The sequence below is a fragment of the Pan troglodytes genome, chromosome 5 (assembly GCF_028858775.2).
Source record: "Pan troglodytes isolate AG18354 chromosome 5, NHGRI_mPanTro3-v2.0_pri, whole genome shotgun sequence".
Classification (NCBI taxonomy): domain Eukaryota; kingdom Metazoa; phylum Chordata; class Mammalia; order Primates; family Hominidae; genus Pan; species Pan troglodytes.
In genome coordinates, this window is record NC_072403.2 from 145,375,730 (window position 1) to 145,396,490 (window position 20,761).

At 36.4% G+C, this 20,761-nt stretch overlaps 1 protein-coding gene and 1 pseudogene across 22 annotated transcripts in view; one reads left to right on the plus strand and one right to left on the minus strand.

Moving 5' to 3' along the window:
* The window catches only part of EYA4 (EYA transcriptional coactivator and phosphatase 4), a 288,119-nt gene that overhangs the window by 260,397 nt on the left and 6,961 nt on the right, over nt 1-20,761 (plus strand). For 12 of the 22 annotated variants that reach the window (XM_016956314.3, XM_009452028.4, XM_016956316.3 and 9 more), the window contains 5 exons: nt 1,349-1,438; nt 8,296-8,354; nt 8,453-8,613; nt 10,889-11,003; nt 18,670-18,791. In XM_016956314.3, the coding sequence (XP_016811803.1) occupies nt 1,349-1,438; nt 8,296-8,354; nt 8,453-8,613; nt 10,889-11,003; nt 18,670-18,791 (547 nt within the window). Of the gene's footprint in view, nt 1-1,348; nt 1,439-8,295; nt 8,355-8,452; nt 8,614-10,888; nt 11,004-18,669; nt 18,792-20,579; nt 20,729-20,761 lie in introns of those variants that run through there. The other 10 variants (XM_024357428.2, XM_063813500.1, XM_009452029.4 and 7 more) reach the window with 3 other exon arrangements.
* LOC107975312 (10 kDa heat shock protein, mitochondrial-like) lies at nt 3,641-6,686 on the minus strand (annotated as a pseudogene).

The window sequence follows — 20,761 nt, forward strand, 5'->3', positions numbered from 1 at the left end:
GGAATCAGTTCAGGGTGTAGATGAATACTGCTTGGCCTGACCTGGGTTGCATGTTCTTATCATAAATTGAGTAAAGTTTGCATTACATTTCCCCAAGTTGAGATACATTTCTTGAAATGCCAACTATTAGAACGTTGAAAACACAATTTCGGCTCTCTCTTCTCAAATCCCTGCAGTCTGGCTCCTGGCCCAGCCACTCAACCCAAATCACCCTCTGAGGTCTTCCAAAATAACTTCCCAGCCAAAACCAATAGTATCCTTCTAGACTTGTCAGCTTTATTCAAAACCTTATTCTTCTCCCTGCTAACACCCATCTGGTCTCAAATTTTAAGGGTTTGTCCCTTCCAGGTTTTTTCTTTCTCTTATCTTCGGAGTTGCACCTATGAGCAGTTCTTCTTTAGACATCATTCCAACTTTGATAATTTTAAACACAATGTTTGAGCATGAATTACTTCCCTATTCCCATCCCTATCCCCAAATGCTCCTTTCTTTTTAGTCTTATATCTCTTGATGCTAGGCCTTCAGCTGCAGTTAATTATGGTAAAGTAACAACTCTGGTCTTGATTTTCGACTTCTTGCTGCTGTTTAATATCTTGGTTTCTGTAAACAAAAATTGAGTCATTTTAACTCTTTACTGACCCCATCACTTCCCAAAGCATATATTTTTTACCTGGATTACACTTAGAGAACTAATGTTCTTTTAGCTATTCTCACCCCTCCCTTCTTCAACCTTAGTCAAATGCAGGTTAGACCAAACTCTACACATGTTTGGATAGGGAGATTCCTCTTACCTTGTTGATAAAAATGCAATTAAAAATTAAGTGATGGTCACACCATCCTCTGCCAGCTCTTCCTGTTTCACCTCCAGATAACATTCTCTACTCAAGTCCTATAAATACCCAGTTGACCTATTTTTCTCTATCTTTTAATTCTTATTATTTGTCATTATTCTTAAAAAGACATCCTTTCTTTTTAGTAAGTTTGCTCCATTCTTCAGCACCCCATCCAAATACCTTTCTCCAGAATACTTTCCATAGATTATATGTAAACTGGGTCATATGAACTAGCTGATTTCCTTCCTCCTTCTCTCCTCAACATACAGCTTTATGTGAAAATGTATGCTGAGTCATCGTTACGTATGTCTGAATTCCCAGGTGTGTCTGTGCATTTGGTATGTCTGAACCTTCTGGAAAGTCACCTTTTTGGAAAACTGAGAAATCTTTTGAATCTTCAGTAAAAACCCATGCAGTCTCCTCCCTCTTCCACCACAGCAATATGTGCTTAAAATATTTTTAATAATAAGCGCTTACTGAAATTTTACCTCATTATGTGTACATTTTCTTTACAGGATCCCCCCATGGCTGTAACCCTTGGACTCCGCATGGAAGAAATGATTTTTAATCTTGCTGATACTCATTTGTTTTTTAATGATTTAGAGGTAAGAATTTTACAAGGTACGAATAGTTGTATCCAACACCAGACCTCTTAGATGGTTTCTGTATCTGTAGATAACCTCGGGAAAACAGAAAGATAAAAATTCAGCTCAAGAGAAGCATAAAGTTCTTGTCAAGAGGAAAAATTGTATATACAAATATAAGCAGAAAGTTAATTTGTGTTCATGAATAATACATATGTAGAACAAAAATGTCTCCGAAGAGGAGATTGTTGGCTTTGCTGTCCTTACTGTCCACAGCTGTACATGACTCTTGGTTCTTTTAGTGTTTCAGCATTAGCTCTTCCAGATTATTAACCCGGAACCTATCTAGGTTAATCACTAAACGATATTCACAGACACTATTCATGGCGATAGCGTGGATCAATTAATTTTGTGGATAATCTGAAACTTAACTTTAGCTAACATTATCATTCCCCGTTTCTTTCCCTTCTGGATAAAACAGTGCTAGAACTATTTAAGCACATTTGACGCATTTAAATGCATTTATTTTCTCATTTTAAAAATTATGTTTCTATTTTCAACCTCAAATGGCAAGACAGTGTCTAAATGGCAAATAAGAGGAATAGAAAATAAAAAACAACAGCAAAATGAAACGACCCAAGGAAAAATAGCCTCAGAGTAGTTGAATGTGTACTGCAATAAGGTATGCCATCTGTGTGCTAATGACCTAGGTTATTAGACATTCAGATAATAGAATTCGAAATAACTAAATAGTTCAGGTTCTTGGCAGAAGTACTTCTCAGTCAAGCATAACTATGCTGAAATAGAGATTTCTCTTTCATTTTTTTTCAGATGGCATGTTTAAATTTATTTTTTATCTCATAGTTTCATAATTAAAGTTTTTATCTATAGTCATATTATGAATTGAGAGGGAGATTACTACTACTGAACCCCTACGTTGTTCTAGATATTTTATGTTGGACTTTCCATTAATTACTTAACAATGTATTGCAGTAAATGTGTTTATCACATTATTTATGCAAGGGAGAAACTGTATGGTCCACAACATACAAATCACATCTAAAGTTACCTGCTATCTAAATGGCAGAACTGGCATTTGAAGCAGATTTGCCTGGTTCCAGAGCACATACTTCTGACCCATCCTTTGCTGAAAATTTTACAAGTGTGTGAGAAAGAAAAGCCAAGTTATTGAGTTACTTAAATAACTTTTTTTTTTTAATGCTCTAAGTTCTGGAGTACATGCGCAGAACGTGCAGGTTTGTTACATAGATATACACATGCTGTGGTGGTTTGCTGCACCCATCAACCCGTCATCTACATTAGGTATTTCTCCTAATGTTATCCCTCTCCTAGCCCTCCACCCCATCACAGGCCCCAGTGTGTGGTGTTCCCCTCCCTGTGTCCATGTGTTCTCATTATTCAACTCCCACTTATGAGTGAGAACATGCATTGTTTGGTTTTCTGTTCTTATGTTAGTTTGCTGAGAATGACGATTTCCAGCTTCATACATGTCCCTGCAAAGGACATGAACTCATCGTTTTTTATGGCTGCATAGTATTCCATGGTGTATATGTGCCACATTTTCTTTATCCAGTCTATCATTGATGGGCATTTGGGTTGGTTCCAAGTCTTTGCTATTGAACATTGCTGCAGTAAAAATACATGTGCATGTGTCTTTATAGTAGAATGATTTATAATCCTTTGGGTATATACCCAGTAGTGGAATTGCTGGGTCAAATGGTATTTCTAGTTCTAGATGCTTGAGGAGTTGCCACACTGTCTTCCACAATGGTTGAACTAATTTACACTCCCACCAACACGCCAGTTAGAAAGTTTTTTTTTTTAAATGACAAGGTCTTAAATCCAGTTTGAGTTATATTTGAGACATGAGAGTAAAAATGAGTGGTTCAGTACATTCCATAAATGTGTGTGCTGAAATCTGTGTAATAGCATTTTGCTGTTGTTGTTGTTGTTTTTCTCTATGGTGAGTCATGTTTTTACTGAATAATACAATTACTGTCTGTTTAAAGCGGCATTCTTTTTTTTCTACAGTGGACAGTATGAAAGCTCATATTACTAGGCAAGCTTTCAGTTTTAGATAACAAATAATAATCACCTCTCTAAAACCTGATTTAAATTGATCCTGCTACTTATGAATACAGAATGATTATATATATATATATATATATATATATATATATATATATATGGTAATAACAAACACCTTAACCTTTCCACAACTTGAATTTTTTACATACAGCGATAACTTTTGGGGTTAGTTTTTCTGTTCATCAGTATGGATGAGTTGCATTGTAAAGAGGATCTTAATATTATTAGTCTTTTCAAAGGTATAAAAAGAAAAAAGAAATTTTATGTGGTAGTATCCAAGTAAAAGTGCTTATTTCATTTGGTTAATTATTTTTTACTGGAAATAAGTGGAATAAATGAACTTTTAGCTTTTGTAGTGGCACATTAGAAGCCAGATGGAATAAATTTGCTACCCAACTTTTAAAAGAACACTGCAGTGAGAAGGTGAAAGTAGCATATAATGAATTTGTAACTAACTAGCAAGTTTGAAATGAATATTGGTATATCAAAAACATGTTGTAGTCATGTATGGCACTTAAAGACATTTATTTTAGTTCAGGTACTATGTTATATGTATTTCAAAAATACCTGGCAGGATCTTTGGTAGAAGTAGTTCATGAGAAAATACTGGTATTGACTTTCTCTTCTCTGAGTATATAGCTTTTTAGTTGTGTTTTAGAATGTGATAAGAATTTCATTTGACTCAAACCCTAGAACTTAGCTATTCAACAATACTGTACTTAATCAATAAAATAATTGAGTTTCTGCAGATAAATTGAACTCTCACTGTACATGCGTGCCACACAAATGCTTGCACATCCAGATAAAGTGCCCAAGGAAACATAAATGTTTTTTACTGACTTGAGTAAACAAGCACTAAAACCAATAGAATCAAAACAGTAGCTTTCAAAAGCATTCAGTACAGTTACATACATAGCGCCCTATCCTTCTGCATCTGACTTTGAAAGGCAGTTTTACTTTCACACAACTTTTTATTTCAATAAACCTCTTACAGCCAAAAATTGTCTTGGGCTCCATAACTGGAATTAAATGATTTCTACTCTTGTTGACAAAAAGAATTCCTCAAGAGAGTAACTCTAACATTAGCTTATTATGTTGTCATTGTTGATGTTGAATATTTAAGCTCTCAGGGTGCTTTTTTTTTTAAAAAAAAAAAAAAACCGAACCATCTAATTTGACACTCCATTCTTTCAGTAGATACTGCAACATATATAGTAGCAGCTGTTCCTCACATAATTCCTTAAAAGATACAAATTTAAATCCTCCTAATAGACACTTCACTGCATCCTGCCCAACTGCAGAGAAAGCAGATGTCCAAACTACCCTCCCGCAACAGAAGAGAATCCTGTGTGTTTAAATAAAGTGCTATTTCAGTTAGAATAACCTCCAGAAAAGAAGTCTCAGGAAGTTTGAGATGGCAAAAGTGAGAAAAGACTGCTGTGAATTATAACTGATAAATATCAGTGACCACTTTTTGGTCCCTTTGTGAGACAAAATTAAAGTATTTAAAGTTAGTTCTAGAATATTTTCAAATGTTTGAGTTTTACTAAAATTTGTTAAAGTCAAAACATTACAGTGTTTTTAGTATTTCACTTTTTGGTCAAAATGATTCTTACAAAGTTTCTCAGAGTGAAAAATAATTGAAGGACAATTATTTAGCTTTTTCTAAAAATGTAAATAATGGAAGTTCAGGTTTCTTTCACTGGACCGTAATCCTCAGGCAACCGTCCAGAGTCAACAGGCATAGTTAACTAGGCATAAATTTAAAGAAAAGTTAAATTTGGAAAAACCTCAAATATAACCTCAATTATGGAGCTTATGGTCCAATAAGTGTGATATACTGTTGTCCTCAGGAGTAAAAGATAAGTTTTTGGGCAACCTATGTACAAATTAATCATGCGAGTTAATATTTAATGTCAGAGGAATTTCTCTAAAAATTACAATGAGAGGGTATTAAATAGAGAAATAACTTCTGATTACCAGGGAAATTTACAAGGATTCCTCCACTTTTTTGAATGTCATTAATTTATTATAAAAGAGAAACACAGAAGTTATTTACATGTGGAAAGATTTCAGAGCTTCAATGGAATGGGCAACTTCATGCGACACCATTTCAATAGTGATTTATTTCAGTCTACGGACTTTCCAAGTATGTCACCATCTCTAAATAAGAAATAATCTCATCATTTAGAACTACTTTTGTGTCTCCATATTCTGGGAGAAAAACTTTATTTCCAACCCTTATGCTAATGGGTAAAATCTCTCCACTCTTTTCCTTAAAGCCCAGTCCAGCAGTTACTATCATTGCTTGCAATGCCTTTACTGGATGTTTTTCAGGAAGCATAATGCCTCCTTTGGTTACAGTTTGGACTGCACTCCTTTCAGCCAATACTTGGTCAAAGAGGGGAAGACATTTTCTAAATACCTGTCCGGCCAGGCCATTCCTTGGGCAGTCTCTGCACTCTTCTCTCTCCCTTCCTTCCACTCTTGACATAAATATCTTCTTACTCTCCTCACCATTTAGAATGCTTTTATTTTATATCATCATAACCTTGTGCTAGAAAATTTAAATGATTGTGGTAATCCTGTAAAGAATTAGCATTTGTCTAGACTTCTCCCATTTATTTAAGAAAGAATTGTGGAGTGATTATTCTATGCTAGATTGTGCCGTAAGTGGGGATGTAACCTGGTGAACCAAATACCGCACTCCAGGGCACTTCCAGTCAGATTAAATTTGGGGACCCATACGTGTAGGTGGAGATTTATTCAAAACTTACTAAACCTGTAATTTCTGTAAATTATATGAACTTTTAACTTACCTGGATTTTCAAGTTACATACTCAAAAGGTACTGATTGGGCTAGTCACTGAGTTTTGTATATTAAAGGAAGCCTGAGTCAACTATACCTTTAAACTGGAACCGGATTAAACACTTTCTGTGTGGAAATCTGGAGACTAGATATGAAATATTTGACTGCCAGATACTTTCAAGCCCAATAATGAATATAAATAGTAGCTTTCAAAAAACCTTTGTTTAGTATGGTGTATTTTCAAATTTAATGATTTTTTTTTATTATTATACTTTAAGTTTTAGGGTACATGTGCACATTGTGCAGGTTAGTTACATATGTATACATGTGCCATGCTGGTGCGCTGCACCCACTAACTCGTCATCTAACATTAGGTATATCTCCCAATGCTATCCCTCCCCCCTCCCCCCTCCCCACCACAGTCCCCAGAGTGTGATGTTCCCCTTCCTGTGTCCATGTGATCTCATTGTTCAATTCCCACCTATGAGTGAGAATATGCGGTGTTTGGTTTTTTGTCCTTGCGATAGTTTGCTGAGAATGATGGTTTCCAGTTTCATCCATGTCCCTAAAAAATTAATTTTGAATGCTAAGCACTACGTATATAGTCAGAAGCTGTAAGTATGAGTAAAATACTTTGAGGGGGACTAAGGAGGCCCAAGATGTTAAGCCATACTTACTCTGAGGTTAATATGATGTAGTTATTTTTTATAAATAATTATTTTTATTTATTATATGTTTATTATTCTGAGAACTAGGCATTTTAAATGCCCTCACCAAATTTCACCTTTAGATCTTGTAATATTGCACTGGAACTTTGCAGATTATTTGAAGATGGACTAAGACTCAGAACAGCAAAGAAGGATCGAATCCTTATCCACATAAGTTACCATTTGTTCTGAGCACACAGTAACTTACAATCAGGTCAACTGTGGCCAGGCGTGGTGGCTCACACCTGTAATCCCAGCACTTTGGGAGGCCGAAACGGGCGGATCACGAGGTCAGGAGATCGAGACCATCCTAGCTAACACAGTAAAACATCATCTCTAGTAAAAATACAAAAAACACAAAAAAATTAGCCAGGCGTGGTGGCGGGCGCCTGTAGTCCCAGCTACTCGGGAGGCTGAGGCAGGAGAATGGCGTGAACCCAGGAGGCGGAGCTTGCAGTGAGCCGAGATCGCGCCACTGCACTCCAACCTGGGCAACTAAGCGAGAGTCCATATATAAAAAAATATATATATCAGGTCAATTGTGTGGGTATACTTTAAAGTTTATTTTGCTTGGAATTTTGTAGCACATTTGAGATGATAAATCTTCATTATTTCCCTTTTACTTAAAAGTAGTCTTTTTGATTTGAAAATTTAAAAACTTGACAAAAATAAAATGTCAATTTCTATGATCATTACCCTTTTTCTGTGTCAAAAGACTAGGACCTTGAAATAACACCAGCATGGTTCTTTCATGGTTCTGGTCCAGCAGGAAGTCATGGAAATTCCACAGGACACCATAATCTGAAGGCAAGCCCCTCTGTTGCCGCTCAACAAATGATAAATAATAGTAACCATCTGAGGTGTTCAGACTAAGTTTTGTGTATCTTCAGATTAGCCATGCTTAAGTATGCACAACAGAAATGGCCTGGAAGGGAACTCAAATGCTTATGAAGATTCAGGAGAATTTCTTATCAATAATTTTAAGATTAAAATTTTTAAATTGCTTTAAAGAAACTCTCATGCCGTATATTTTCTCACCCCTCCTTTCTATGGAACTCTTCTGGATTTAAATTTTGTGGGGTAGAAATGGTGCCATTTCCCAACAGAAGAAAACAAGAGTGAGGCAGTGAGATGGATGGGCACATGCTGCCATCTTCTGGCGGTAGTCTGATCAGAGAGAAGATGGGAAAACCTTCAAGCATGGTAACAAGCATCATTTAGAAAACAAATAACTTTTCCAATGTTTTTAACAGGAGTGTGATCAAGTTCATATAGATGATGTTTCCTCTGATGATAATGGGCAGGACTTAAGGTAAGCTATGCCTTTCAATATGCTGTTTCCTACAGAAATTCGGCTGTGGAGTTTTGCACATGTAATTATTTCTTTTTAATGTATTTTGGGTGTTACAGTACCTACAGTTTTGCAACTGATGGCTTCCATGCAGCTGCAAGTAGTGCAAACCTTTGTTTGCCAACAGGTGTAAGAGGAGGGGTTGACTGGATGAGGAAGTTGGCTTTTCGTTACAGAAGAGTAAAAGAATTATATAACACCTACAAGAACAACGTTGGAGGTACGTGTGGCTTTTTCAGTCTAACAAAGGTACTCTGGGTATAGGTAGAATTCAATCTGTAGTTTCATGTTAAAGATGATTCTGCTGTAAAAGAAACAAGCAAAAGCTCATATTAAACCACATTGAGCCAGAAGTTTCTTAGAATTGGTGGGAAAAAATTTAACTACAAAATAAAACATGCACCACCGTCACATAAATTGGGAATTCTTTGTGTAACCTTGTGCCCAGATGTTTGGTCAAGATTTATACCAGGGCATTTAGTTGACCCTTTATCAGCTGGTGCTTGGAGCATTATCAGTGAAAATCAGACAGAGGAACTGTCCGAGGCAATGGAAAGAAGTCCTTTCTCAAGAAGAGAGCCTCAATCATTGAAGGACGGTGGTTAGCAAGCATTATCTTTCCAGAATCCCATCAAAAATAAATATAAACAGTTATTCATGTCATTTCAAAGACTTTCAACAGGTTTATTTTATCTTTTAAAAAAATCATGTTTTATGTCAGTGTATCATTCTCATGCATAGTGTCAACTATGATTATCATAGTTTTTAAAAGTTCAAATAATCTGTAGGTAATATCAAAACCATTTTATACCCCTTCATATATTTTACAGGTGATATCAAAACCTTTGCTATCAAAACTGTGATCCTGGATGTGCTTCTATATATAAAATAAACCTTGATGATATCTTATTAGAATCAATTTTAGGTAAACAAGATTCCTAAAATTTGCCATTAGGCCACATCAGATTAATCTCCCAGGATTTTGTTTCTTTATGTGCTTCTCTTTTTTTCTAAAAAGGAAGAGTAATTGAGGAACATAAACTAGAATCCAGTATACTAAATATACATGTGCATACTATACATACATATATTCACATATATATCATAGAATACAATATAGTAAATAAAATGTTCATATATAGTATATAATCACATATATCCATATACATCATGAGGGTGGGGCTATGTGTCTGGTCACCTTGTATCCCCAGTGCCTAGCAGTGAAACACATAAGAGATGCTCAACAGATACATAATAACTGTAAGAGAACAAAAAATGTAGAGCCAAAGAGGATAATGTTAGCAACAAAAGGGAGCTTAGATATGGAAGACATTCATTTCCAAAAAGAAATTGACCCCTGCAAGCTGCCGACTTGCATGGGGTGCTGGGGAGAATTTCTGATTTCCTGATTTGCTCTAGTGCTCTGTACATGATGCTTTTGTAAAATCAGATAAGTAGATTTTCTAGTTAAAATCAATGGTAGATAATATGTTTTAACTTTAAAATAAATATCCCCTTGGGAAATCTGAGTTAATTTTTATCATTCAGATGTTATCATTTCCTTCTTGCGGTGTATTAATAAAATTATTTTAAGTTAACAAGAAGACTAAGAAATAATCTTGTATCTTAGAAACTTTAAACAACCACGAGTCTACTTTCTGTCATACATGAGCATCTCTTTATTATAATGAGGACAAATGAGACTTGCTAGAAACTGTAAATTTTGATTGAAAAAACCATACAAGTGTGTATGTGCTCCCGATATTCTAAAACACAATTTCAATAAGAAACCTTCCTTTTTAATGGATTTTCATGATCTTGTTTTATCATAAAAGAACTGGATCTTTTAAAATAAAAAATTAGCACATCTATCTTTTTTCTTTTAATATCAATATTATAATTCATGATTGTAACTGTCCTACACTTCATGATTTTAAACAAAATTATTAATTTTTTACATAGCAAAGTGTTTATAGCAGCATTAGCAGTAGTATTAGAAACATTTTAACAGCTACATATGATGATGCCATTGTTACTGTTTGAAAGTGGAAATGATTGTGATTATTAAGAAGCTAAACATTTTCAGACAGTCAAAACATTTGGGATTTGTGTCCCTAGGTTGGTGAAGCCCAGCTATTCCTCCAGACCTCAAATATCACAGTCCCTTGGAATAAGATCCAGGCAGGGGCATGTTCAAAGCTCTTTAGATGATTGAGATCCACTGCGCCAGATTGTAGGATCAGTGAGGGCAGAGACTGGGGCCACTTTTCAGTGGCACTACCTGAGACCTAGAAGTTCAGTAAATATTCATTGAAGGAATGAATGGATATTCAATTCAGAAACGAAGGATCAATATGGACATAAATCTGTATCTCTCTGCATTTCTGATATATACTGAAATAAAAGTGATCTATTCCAGACAGAAGGGAATCTAAACTAGATATTCTGAGACAATATTCATCTCTCGACTCTGCCTTGGTTTTTTGGTGTTGCAGGACTCCTTGGCCCTGCCAAGAGGGATGCCTGGCTACAGTTAAGGGCAGAGATTGAAGGTCTGACAGATTCCTGGCTAACAAATGCACTTAAGTCTTTATCAATTATTAGCACTAGGTAAGTGGAATTGTTACCTTTCTATGTGTATCGTATTGAAGATTTAGTTCTAATTGTACAACATAGAAAAAATGTTTTAATTCCTAGACTGTTTTAGACTTTAAGGGACCTAACAATTCTGAATTCAGTGATTTTTTCAATTTCAGTGCATGTGCATGAGAGTGAGAGAGAGTGTGTGTGTGTGTGTGTGAGTGTGTGTGTGTGTGTGTGTGTGTGTTGGGATGAGAGAAGGTTGCTGCTTCTCAGAATAAACAGGAGACCCTATCTCACCACCCATCTCTTCTCATAGCAACTGATAATCCCCACAGAATGGTTACATGACTTCTAATGAAAAAAGAAAGAGAACTCAGTTGGTGGCAAAGTACAAGGGGGTGATGGCAAATATGAAACAGTACTGTTTATACAAAAATGCATGTTTTAGGTGTTAGGCCATAATGGATAATACACATAATGTAAGCACATCAGAAAAGCAAGAGAAAGCTCTTGAAAAAATTCTAACCATTTTGTTGTTTGAACTAAACAGTGAAATTCTGACTTGTGTCAGTATACAGAGCAGAATTAAATTGATTTGTAACCAGTTGTACAACCAGGTGCCAAATATGCTAATTCATAAAGTGATGTAAGTAAGTCTGGAATGTGATAGCTGGTAAGGTAGAGTTGAATCTCTGTACTGTCCGCTTCCATGATTTTATATCTGAGTTAGGTGAATAAATAAAAGCATGCTTAATAAGTGGGAGCTAAATGATGCGAACTCATGGACACATATAGGGAAACAACAGACACTGGGGCCTACTTGAGGGTGAAGGGTAGGAGGAGGGAGAGAATCAGAAAGAGTAACTGTTAGGTACTAGACTTAGTTCCTGAGTGATAAAATAATCTGTATAGCAAACCCCCGTGACATAAGTTTACCTATATAGCAAACATGCACATGTATCCCTGAACCTAAAATAAAAGTCAAAAAAAAGAATCTGTCAGCATTTCCATTAAGAAAAGATTAATGGGTCAGGCGCAGTGGCTCATGCCTGTAATCCCAGCACTTTGGGAGGCCGAGGCAGGCGGATCACAAGGTCAGGAGATTGAGACCACCCTAGCCAACATGGTGAAACCCCATCTCTACTAAAAATACAAAAAAAAAAAACAAAATTAGCTGGTCGTGGTGGTGCACACCTGTAGTCCCAGCTACTTGGGAGGCTGAGGCAGGAGAGTTGCTTGAACCTGGGAGGCAGAGGTTACACTGAGCTGAGATCATGCCACTGTACTCCAGCCTGGAGACAGAGCAAGACTCCGTCTCAAAAAAAAAAAAAAAAAAAGTAAAGAAAAGATTAATGAGAACATGCAGTATTTGCTTTTTTGTTCCTGTGTTAGTTTGTTAAGGATAATGGCCTCCAGCTCCATCCATGTCCTGGCAAAGGACATGATCTCATTCTTCTTTATGGCTGCATAGTATTCCATGGTGTACATGTACCACATTTTCTTTATCCAGTCTATCGTTGATGCACAGTTAGGTTGACTCCATGTCTTTGCTATTGTGAATAGTGCTGCAGTGAACATGTGTGTGCATGTGTCTTTATTATAAAATGATTTATATGCCTTTGGGTATATACCCAGTACTGGGATTGCTGGGTTAAATAGTAGTTTTGTCTTTAGATCTTTGAGGATTCGCCACACTGCCTTCCACAATGGCTGAACTAATTTACACTCCCACCAAATGCCGCATGTTCTCACTTACAAGTGAGAGCTAAATGATGAGAACATGTGGACACATAGAGGGGAACAACACACACTGGGGCCTTTCAGAGGGTGGAGAATAGAAGGAGGGAGAGGATCAGCAAAAAGAAAAATGGGTATTAGGCTTAATACCTGGATGATGAAATAATCTGTACAACAACCCCCCATGACACAAGTTAACCTATGTAACCAACCTGCCCTTGTACCCCTGAACTTAAAATAAAAGTTGGAAAAGAAAAGATCAATGAATAAGATGACAAATTGTTAGTTTTAAAAAAAGAAGAAAAAAGCATGCTTAATAAATGTATGGGGAACACAGCATTCAGAGAAACATTTATTTGGACTAATTGAATCAGAATGCAGAAAAGCCTGATAGGGCAAAAAAAAAAAAAGTTAATATTAAGAACATGAAAGTAAATGAATAGTTGTCACATCCTGCACAGCTTCTGACTCGTGGCACAGGCGGAGCTGCATGGATAGCAGAAAGTCCAAATGGAGAGCGGAGGGGAAGTAGCTTCCTGTGTCTGACTGGGGAAGCCATGGCAGCTTAGTTTGTCAGTTCTAGGGACCATATTCCAGTGGGGGCTGTGGCAGGGTTGAAGCAGCCTGTGTCAAGTGTGGTAGTCACGGGTTTGGACTGTGGGAACCACCTAAAAGAAACAGATGGAAGGAGGAGCCAGAGAGCTTAGTCAGAAGAGTCATGTGCAGAGCCAAGATTACCAATTTCACCTGTTTCAGACGTTAGGCTGAAAATCAATTAGATTTCTCCCTGTGTCTGGCAAGGAAAGAACTGGGACCAATGAGTAGGAATCCTGCAAGGGAGATTCTGGCTCTATATAAGAAAGAAATGTCTAAACCAGTTGAAATGGGACTTGCTATCTCATGTCCTCTGTAATTGGTGACAAGAGAGACCAAATGTCAGGGACGCTGGAGCACGAGGACCCCTGAGCCACTGACATGATGTGTAAAATGTAGTGGAGTGTGCATTTCTCTGAGAAGGAGGTTGATAGCTTTCATTATTTCTAAAAGATGTCTTCTATATAAGTTAAAAAAGATGATTACATTATTAGATTATATATACTATATAATATATACAGATTAATTATTAAACAGATGGCTTTAAGGCAACTAAACGAATATGTGATATTCCAGAAATAAATAAAGATATAACAAGGAAGGGAGGAGAAAAAGAAATCAACATACATTGAGTAGTTACATGCTATGGAATTTGCTGAGTTATCCACATATATTACCATATTGATACAATTGCAGTTTTGCCATTACTTTTAATGGCAAAAAACAAAATTGGTTTTGCACCAACCCCATAGTTTTCACAAAATGCCTGGAATGTCAGAAAAACAGATGCTTTGTTGAATTATGTATTAGAACCCCTAGAAAAATTAACTTACCCTCTGACCCTAATTATTCTGTGAATATAGTCTCAGAATAACGAAAGATGTAAGAATATATTTTGGTAGCATTACTTATAATATTTAGAAATCAAAAGCCACTTAAGCAACTGGATTTAACTTTAAAAAATTCTGGTGCATCCCACACCACACCTATTCCAAAATTGACCACATACTTGGAAGTAAAGCTCTCCTCAGCAAATGTAAAAGAACAGAAATTATAACAAACTATCTCTCAGACCACAGTGCAATCAAACTAGAACTCAGGATTAAGAATCTCACTCAAAACCACTCAACTACATGGAAACTGAACAACCTGCTCCTGAATGACTACTGGGTACATAACGAAATGAAGGCAGAAATAAAGATGTTCTTTGAAACCAACGAGAACAAAGACACAACATACCAGAATCTCTGGGATGCATTCAAAGCAGTGTGTAGAGGGAAATTTATAGCACTAAATGCCCACAAGAGAAAGCAGGAAAGATCCAAAATTGACACCCGAACATCACAATTAAAAGAACTAGAAAAGCAAGAGCAAACACATTCAAAAGCTAGCAGAAGGCAAGAAGTAACTAAAATCGGAGCAGAACTGAAGGAAATAGAGACACAAAAAAGCCTTCAAAAAATTAATGAATCCAGGAGCTGGTTTTTTGAAAGGATCAACAAAATTGATAGACCGCTAGCAAGACTAATAAAGAAAAAAAGAGAGAAGAATCAAATAGACGCAATAAAAAATGATAAAGGGGATATCACCACTGATCCCACAGAAATACAAACTACCATCAGAATACTACAAACACCTCTACGCAAATAAACTAGAAAATCTAGAAGAAATGGATAAATTCCTTGACACATACACTCTCCCAAGACTAAACCAGGAAGAAGTTGAATCTCTGAATAGACCAATAACAGGATCTGAAATTGTGGCAATAATCCATAGCTTACCAACCAAAAAGAGTCCAGGACCAGATGGATTCACAGCCGAATTCTACCAGAGGTACGAGGAGGAACTGGTACCATTCCTTCTGAAACTATTCCAATCAATAGAAAAAGAGGGAATCCTCCCTAACTCATTTTATGAGGCCAGCATCATTCTGATACCAAAGCCAGGCAGAGACACAACAAAAAAAGAGAATTTTAGACCAATATCCTTGATGAACATTGATGCAAAAATCTGCAATAAAATACTGGCAAAACGAATCCAGCAGCACATCAAAAAGCTTATCCACCATGATCAAGTGGGCTTCATCCCTGGGATGCAAGGCTGGTTCAATATACGCAAATCAATAAATGTAATCCAGCATATAAACAGAGCCAAAGACAAAAACCACATGATTATCTCAATAGATGCAGAAAAAGCCTTTGACAAAATTGAACAACCCTTCATGCTAAAAACTCTCAATAAATTAGGTATTGATGGGACGTATTTCAAAATAATAAGAGCTATCTATGACAAACCCACAGCCAATATCATACTGAATGGGCCAAAACTGGAAGCGTTCCCTTTGAAAACTGGCACAAGACAGGGATGCCCTCTCTCACCACTCCTATTCAACATAGTGTTGGAAGTTCTGGCCAGGGCAATTAGGCAGGAGAAAGAAATAAAGGGTATTCAATTAGGAAAAGAGGAAGTCAAATTGTCCCTGTTTGCAGACGACATGATTGTATATCTAGAAAACCCCATTGTCTCAGCCCAAAATCTCCTTAAGCTGATAAGCAACTTCAGCAAAGTCTCAGGATACAAAATCAATGTACAAAAATCACAAGCATTCTTATACACCAACAACAGACAAACAGAGAGCCAAATCATGAGTGAACTCCCATTCACAATTGCTTCAAAGAGAATAAAATACCTAGGAATCCAACTTACAAGGGATGTGAAGGACCTCTTCAAGGAGAACTACAAACCACTGCTCAAGGAAATAAAGGAGGATACAAACAAATGGAAGAACATTCCATGCTCATGGGTAGGAAGAATCAATATCATGAAAATGGCCATACTGCCCAAGGTAATTTACAGATTCAGTGCCATCCCCATCAAGCTACCAATGCCTTTCTTCACAGAATTGGAAAAAACTACTTTAAAGTTCATATGGAACCAAAAAAGAGCCCGCACCACCAAGTCAATCCTAAGCCAAAAGAACAAAGCTGGAGGCATCACACTACCTGACTTCAAACTATACTACAAGGCTACAGTAACCAAAACAGCATGGTACTGGTACCAAAACAGAGATAATAGATCAAAGGAACAGAACAGAGCCCTCAGAAATAACGCCGCCTATCTACAACTATCTGATCTTTGACAAACCTGAGAAAAACAAGCAATGGGGAAAGGATTCCCTATTTAATAAATGGTGCTGGGACAACTGGCTAGCCATATGTAGAAAGCTGAAACTGGATCCCTTCCTTACACCTTATACAAAAATCAATTCAAGATGGATTAAAGACTTAAATGTTAGACCCAAAACTATAAAAACCCTAGAAGAAAACCTAGGCATTACCATTCAGGACATAGGCATGGGCAAGGACTTCATGTCTAAAACACCAAAAGCAATGGCAACAAAAGACAAAATTGACAAATGGGATCTAATTAAACTAAAGAGCTTCTGCACAGCAAAAGAAACTACCATCAGAGTGAACAGGCAACTGACAAAATGGGAGAAAATTTTTGCAACCTACTCATCTGACAAAGGGCTAATATCCAGAATCTACAATGAACTCAAACAAATTTACAAGAAAAAAACAAACAACCCCATCAAAAAGTGGGCGAAGGACGTGAACAGACACTTCTCTAAAGAAGACATTTATGCAGCCAAAAAACACATGAAAAAATGCTCATCATCACTGGCCATCAGAGAAATGCAAATCAAAACCACAATGAGATACCATCTCACACCAGTTAGAATGGCAATCATTAAAAAGTCAGGAAACAACAGGTGCTGGAGAGGATGTGGAGAAATAGGAACACTTTGACACTGTTGGTGGGACTGTAAACTAGTTCAACCATTGTGGAAGTCAGTGTGGCGATTCCTCAGGGATCTAGAACTGGAAATACCATTTGACCCAGCCATCCCATTACTGGGTATATACCCAAAGGACTATAAATCATGCTGCTATAAAGACACATGCACACGTATGTTTATTGCAGCATTATTCACAATAGCAAAGACTTGGAACCAACCCAAATGTCCAACAATGATAGACTGGATTAAGAAAATGTGGCACATATACACCATGGAATACTATGCAGTCATAAAAAATGATGAGTTCATGTCCTTTGTAGGGACATGGATGAAATTGGAAATCATCATTCTCAGTAAACTATCGCAAGAACAAAAAACCAAACACTGCATATTCTCACTCATAGGTGGAAATTGAACAACGAGATCACATGGACACAGGAAGGGGAATATCACACTCTGGGGACTGTTGTGGGGTGGGGGGAGGGGGGAGGGATAGCATTGGGAGATATACCTAATGCTAGATGACGAGTTAGTGGGTGCAGCGCACCAGCATGGCACATGTATGCATATGTAACTAACCTGCACAATGTGCACATGTACCCTAAAACTTAAAAGTATAATAATTAAAAAAAAAAGGAAAAAAAAAATTCTGGTGCATCTACATGGTAGAGTAGTTTTTTTTTTTTTTAATTATACTTTAAGTTCTAGGGTACCTGTGCACAACGTGCAGGCTTGTTACATATGTATACGTGTGCCATGTTGGTGTGCTGCCTATTTGTTTATATCTATTAACTATTATTCCCATCTCCCAACAAAACAATGTATAAAAACTACTCTACCGTGTAAAGTATATACATGTATAAAACTACTCTACCGTGTATGTACTCTACATTGTTTTGTTGGGAGAGGGGAATAATAGTTAATAGATATAAACAAGTAGGCTCATGATATAAATACATAAAGTAGAATACAAAATTGAATATATAGAATGTTCCCAATGGGAAAACAAAATCTGTATATGAACAGAAACACTGAAAGTAAATGCATGAAATGGAGAAAGCAGTTTTCTCCGGATGGTTAAATAATAGTTAGTGTTTTTTGTTTTCTTCTTTATATTTGTCTTTTACAAATTTTCCTGTTACAAGTATATACAGTGTTTGTAATTTAAAAAGAAATGTAACTCTGAATATCACACAGTGCAAGTCATGAAAGTTCATATCCAAACCACATCTTGAAACTTTAAAAGCCTGTGCTTTATTTCATTCTACCATGTTTTCATTCTGTAACATTTTGTAACATTTGCCTGCGTATGACTTTTAATAGCATATTGTTTTGACGAAATATTTTGTAGAACTTTAAGCATCACAGTATAGTCATGGGTTTGTATATTCTTCTTCATAATCTGCCATTATTGGAGGAGTGTCTGTCTGCTGATAGGCAATAGTAATGAATTTTGAAAGGGACCATTAATTAAGGAATTTAGAGACCACAGTGACAATTTTAAATCTATTAGAAGTTATTTAGTATTAGAAAACAAACATGTATATTTCCTCCCTATTTTAGGAGTAACTGCGTAAATGTCTTGGTAACGACAACTCAACTGATCCCAGCACTTGCGAAGGTTCTACTCTATAGTTTAGGAGGTGCTTTCCCCATTGAGAATATTTACAGTGCAACTAAAATAGGTAAGGAAATTATTTTAAACTCTGTATGGAATGTGTCCACATCTGTGTGTCTCTGCATAGTTCCCTTTTTCAGCAATTTCACTTAGTACATGAAACAAATTTGGATAAAGTTCAAATTACAAAGTCCCCTACAACTCATTGTACATGTATGAATTTTTTGAGAACTGTTGCCTAGTGACATTAAGAACTCAGTATCTGAGTATAGATATTTCATTCTTGTATTTCACAGAATATTACAGCCCATGTTATCTAAATAATATGTAATACCTCTAGCCATAGTATTTAATAGTTTAATTAGTTTGGCGTATAATGTTGCATCCTTGCATATGCAGTAATCTAGATCCAAGATAAAAATACAATTTTGGCTTTGCAGGGGATTCTTTGATGGATTGAACGAGTGCCCTTAATTACAGAAAAAAATTAAGAGTTTTATGAATCAGAAAACATAATAGGAATATTCATAACACATGAGTGACTGGAAATCTGCATTTCCAAAAATGTGCAGTAGCAATCAAAGAACCACAACCTTGTTTATTTAGATGATATCTGCTTGTGGAGCCATCTTTGATTTTTAAGTGCATTTCTCGCAGACTCCAACTTCTAATAAACATTCAAAAGCAAAACTTCATCAACTTCTGCCTTATTGAAAGACTTGAAACTGATGTATTCCACTGTCTGTCAAGGAAATACTTGGGAAAATAAATGGGTTGTGTAATATGCCTTGAAGGTCAACAAACTTAGGCTCTGGCACGTTGACAAGAGAAGTTCAAAATCCTAAAATCCCCCACCAAAAATAACCTGCCCTGGGCTTTGAGGAGGTCTGATGTTGGCCCTGGCAAAAGGAGCCTCCAGTGGCAGCTGTTTCAAGAGTACAGTTAAGGAGAGCCAAGCTTCCGTAGAGTAAATTTCACATTGTCATAAGCACTACAGTTCAGAGCCTGGATATCAATACCATACATTTTTAGTCTAAATGTGTGTATTTATGTCAGCAGGACTAATAGAAAGAAGGTAATTTTGCTTTTTGATGAATCAAATAATTTTATAGCAGAATAAACCTTTATTTTAGTAAAGACAATATTCTTTCTGTTGGCGAAATAGTTCCTTATATTCTTTAATCTGAAAGAAAATCATTTTTATTTTTTCCTTTAAGCTAGTATTTTTTGGAGTTCTGAACCATCAGATTAAGAAAAAAGGCAGAAGTAGCCATGGCTGCATGAACATTCTGGGAGTGAAATTTAGAGAATAATGCCAATGTTTTAAAAACAAAGAATATGTAGAAATTCCACGGTGATGTTCCCGTAGTGCAATAAGAGGATACCAGTGTTGTCAGTACTGTGGCCCAGTCAGACAGCACCCTTAGCAGAAGTTATTTGAGCAGGCTAACTCTCACCCACTTGAAGAAAGGAGTTGTTTATCAAGGTTAATTCACTTCTTAGTATTTCCTCTTTTTTTAGCGGTGAACCTTCAGTTTTTCTCTAGAACACATTTAGCTGACTTGTCTATGCTACTTAAAATTGATTTACAGAATTCAACAAAGGTTAAAACTTATAGTTGCTTGTAAAGTTACCCCAATACTCTGTTGGTGGAAAAAAACATACGAATATTTTCTCTAGGTCAAATGCTTAACCCTACTGATGTTTTTGGAGTGTGAAACACATTTGTTTAATCATCTGTCCGAAGTAACGCCTTACGTTATTCAAATATATGTTGATTTCATAAACCCAGAGGTTGTGAGCCAGTTCAAGTGATGTTCAAGAGGCATTAACTTAACACTTTATGAATCTTTAGGTTAATGAATGCAGTGGCTGGAAGAATAAGCAGTGCATTGTTTTTCAGGCAAGGAAAGCTGTTTTGAGCGTATAGTGTCCAGATTTGGCACTAACATAACTTATGTTGTGATTGGAGATGGCCGAGATGAGGAGCATGCCGCTAACCAGGTAACTTCACTCTGAACTTTATCTCATTTATCT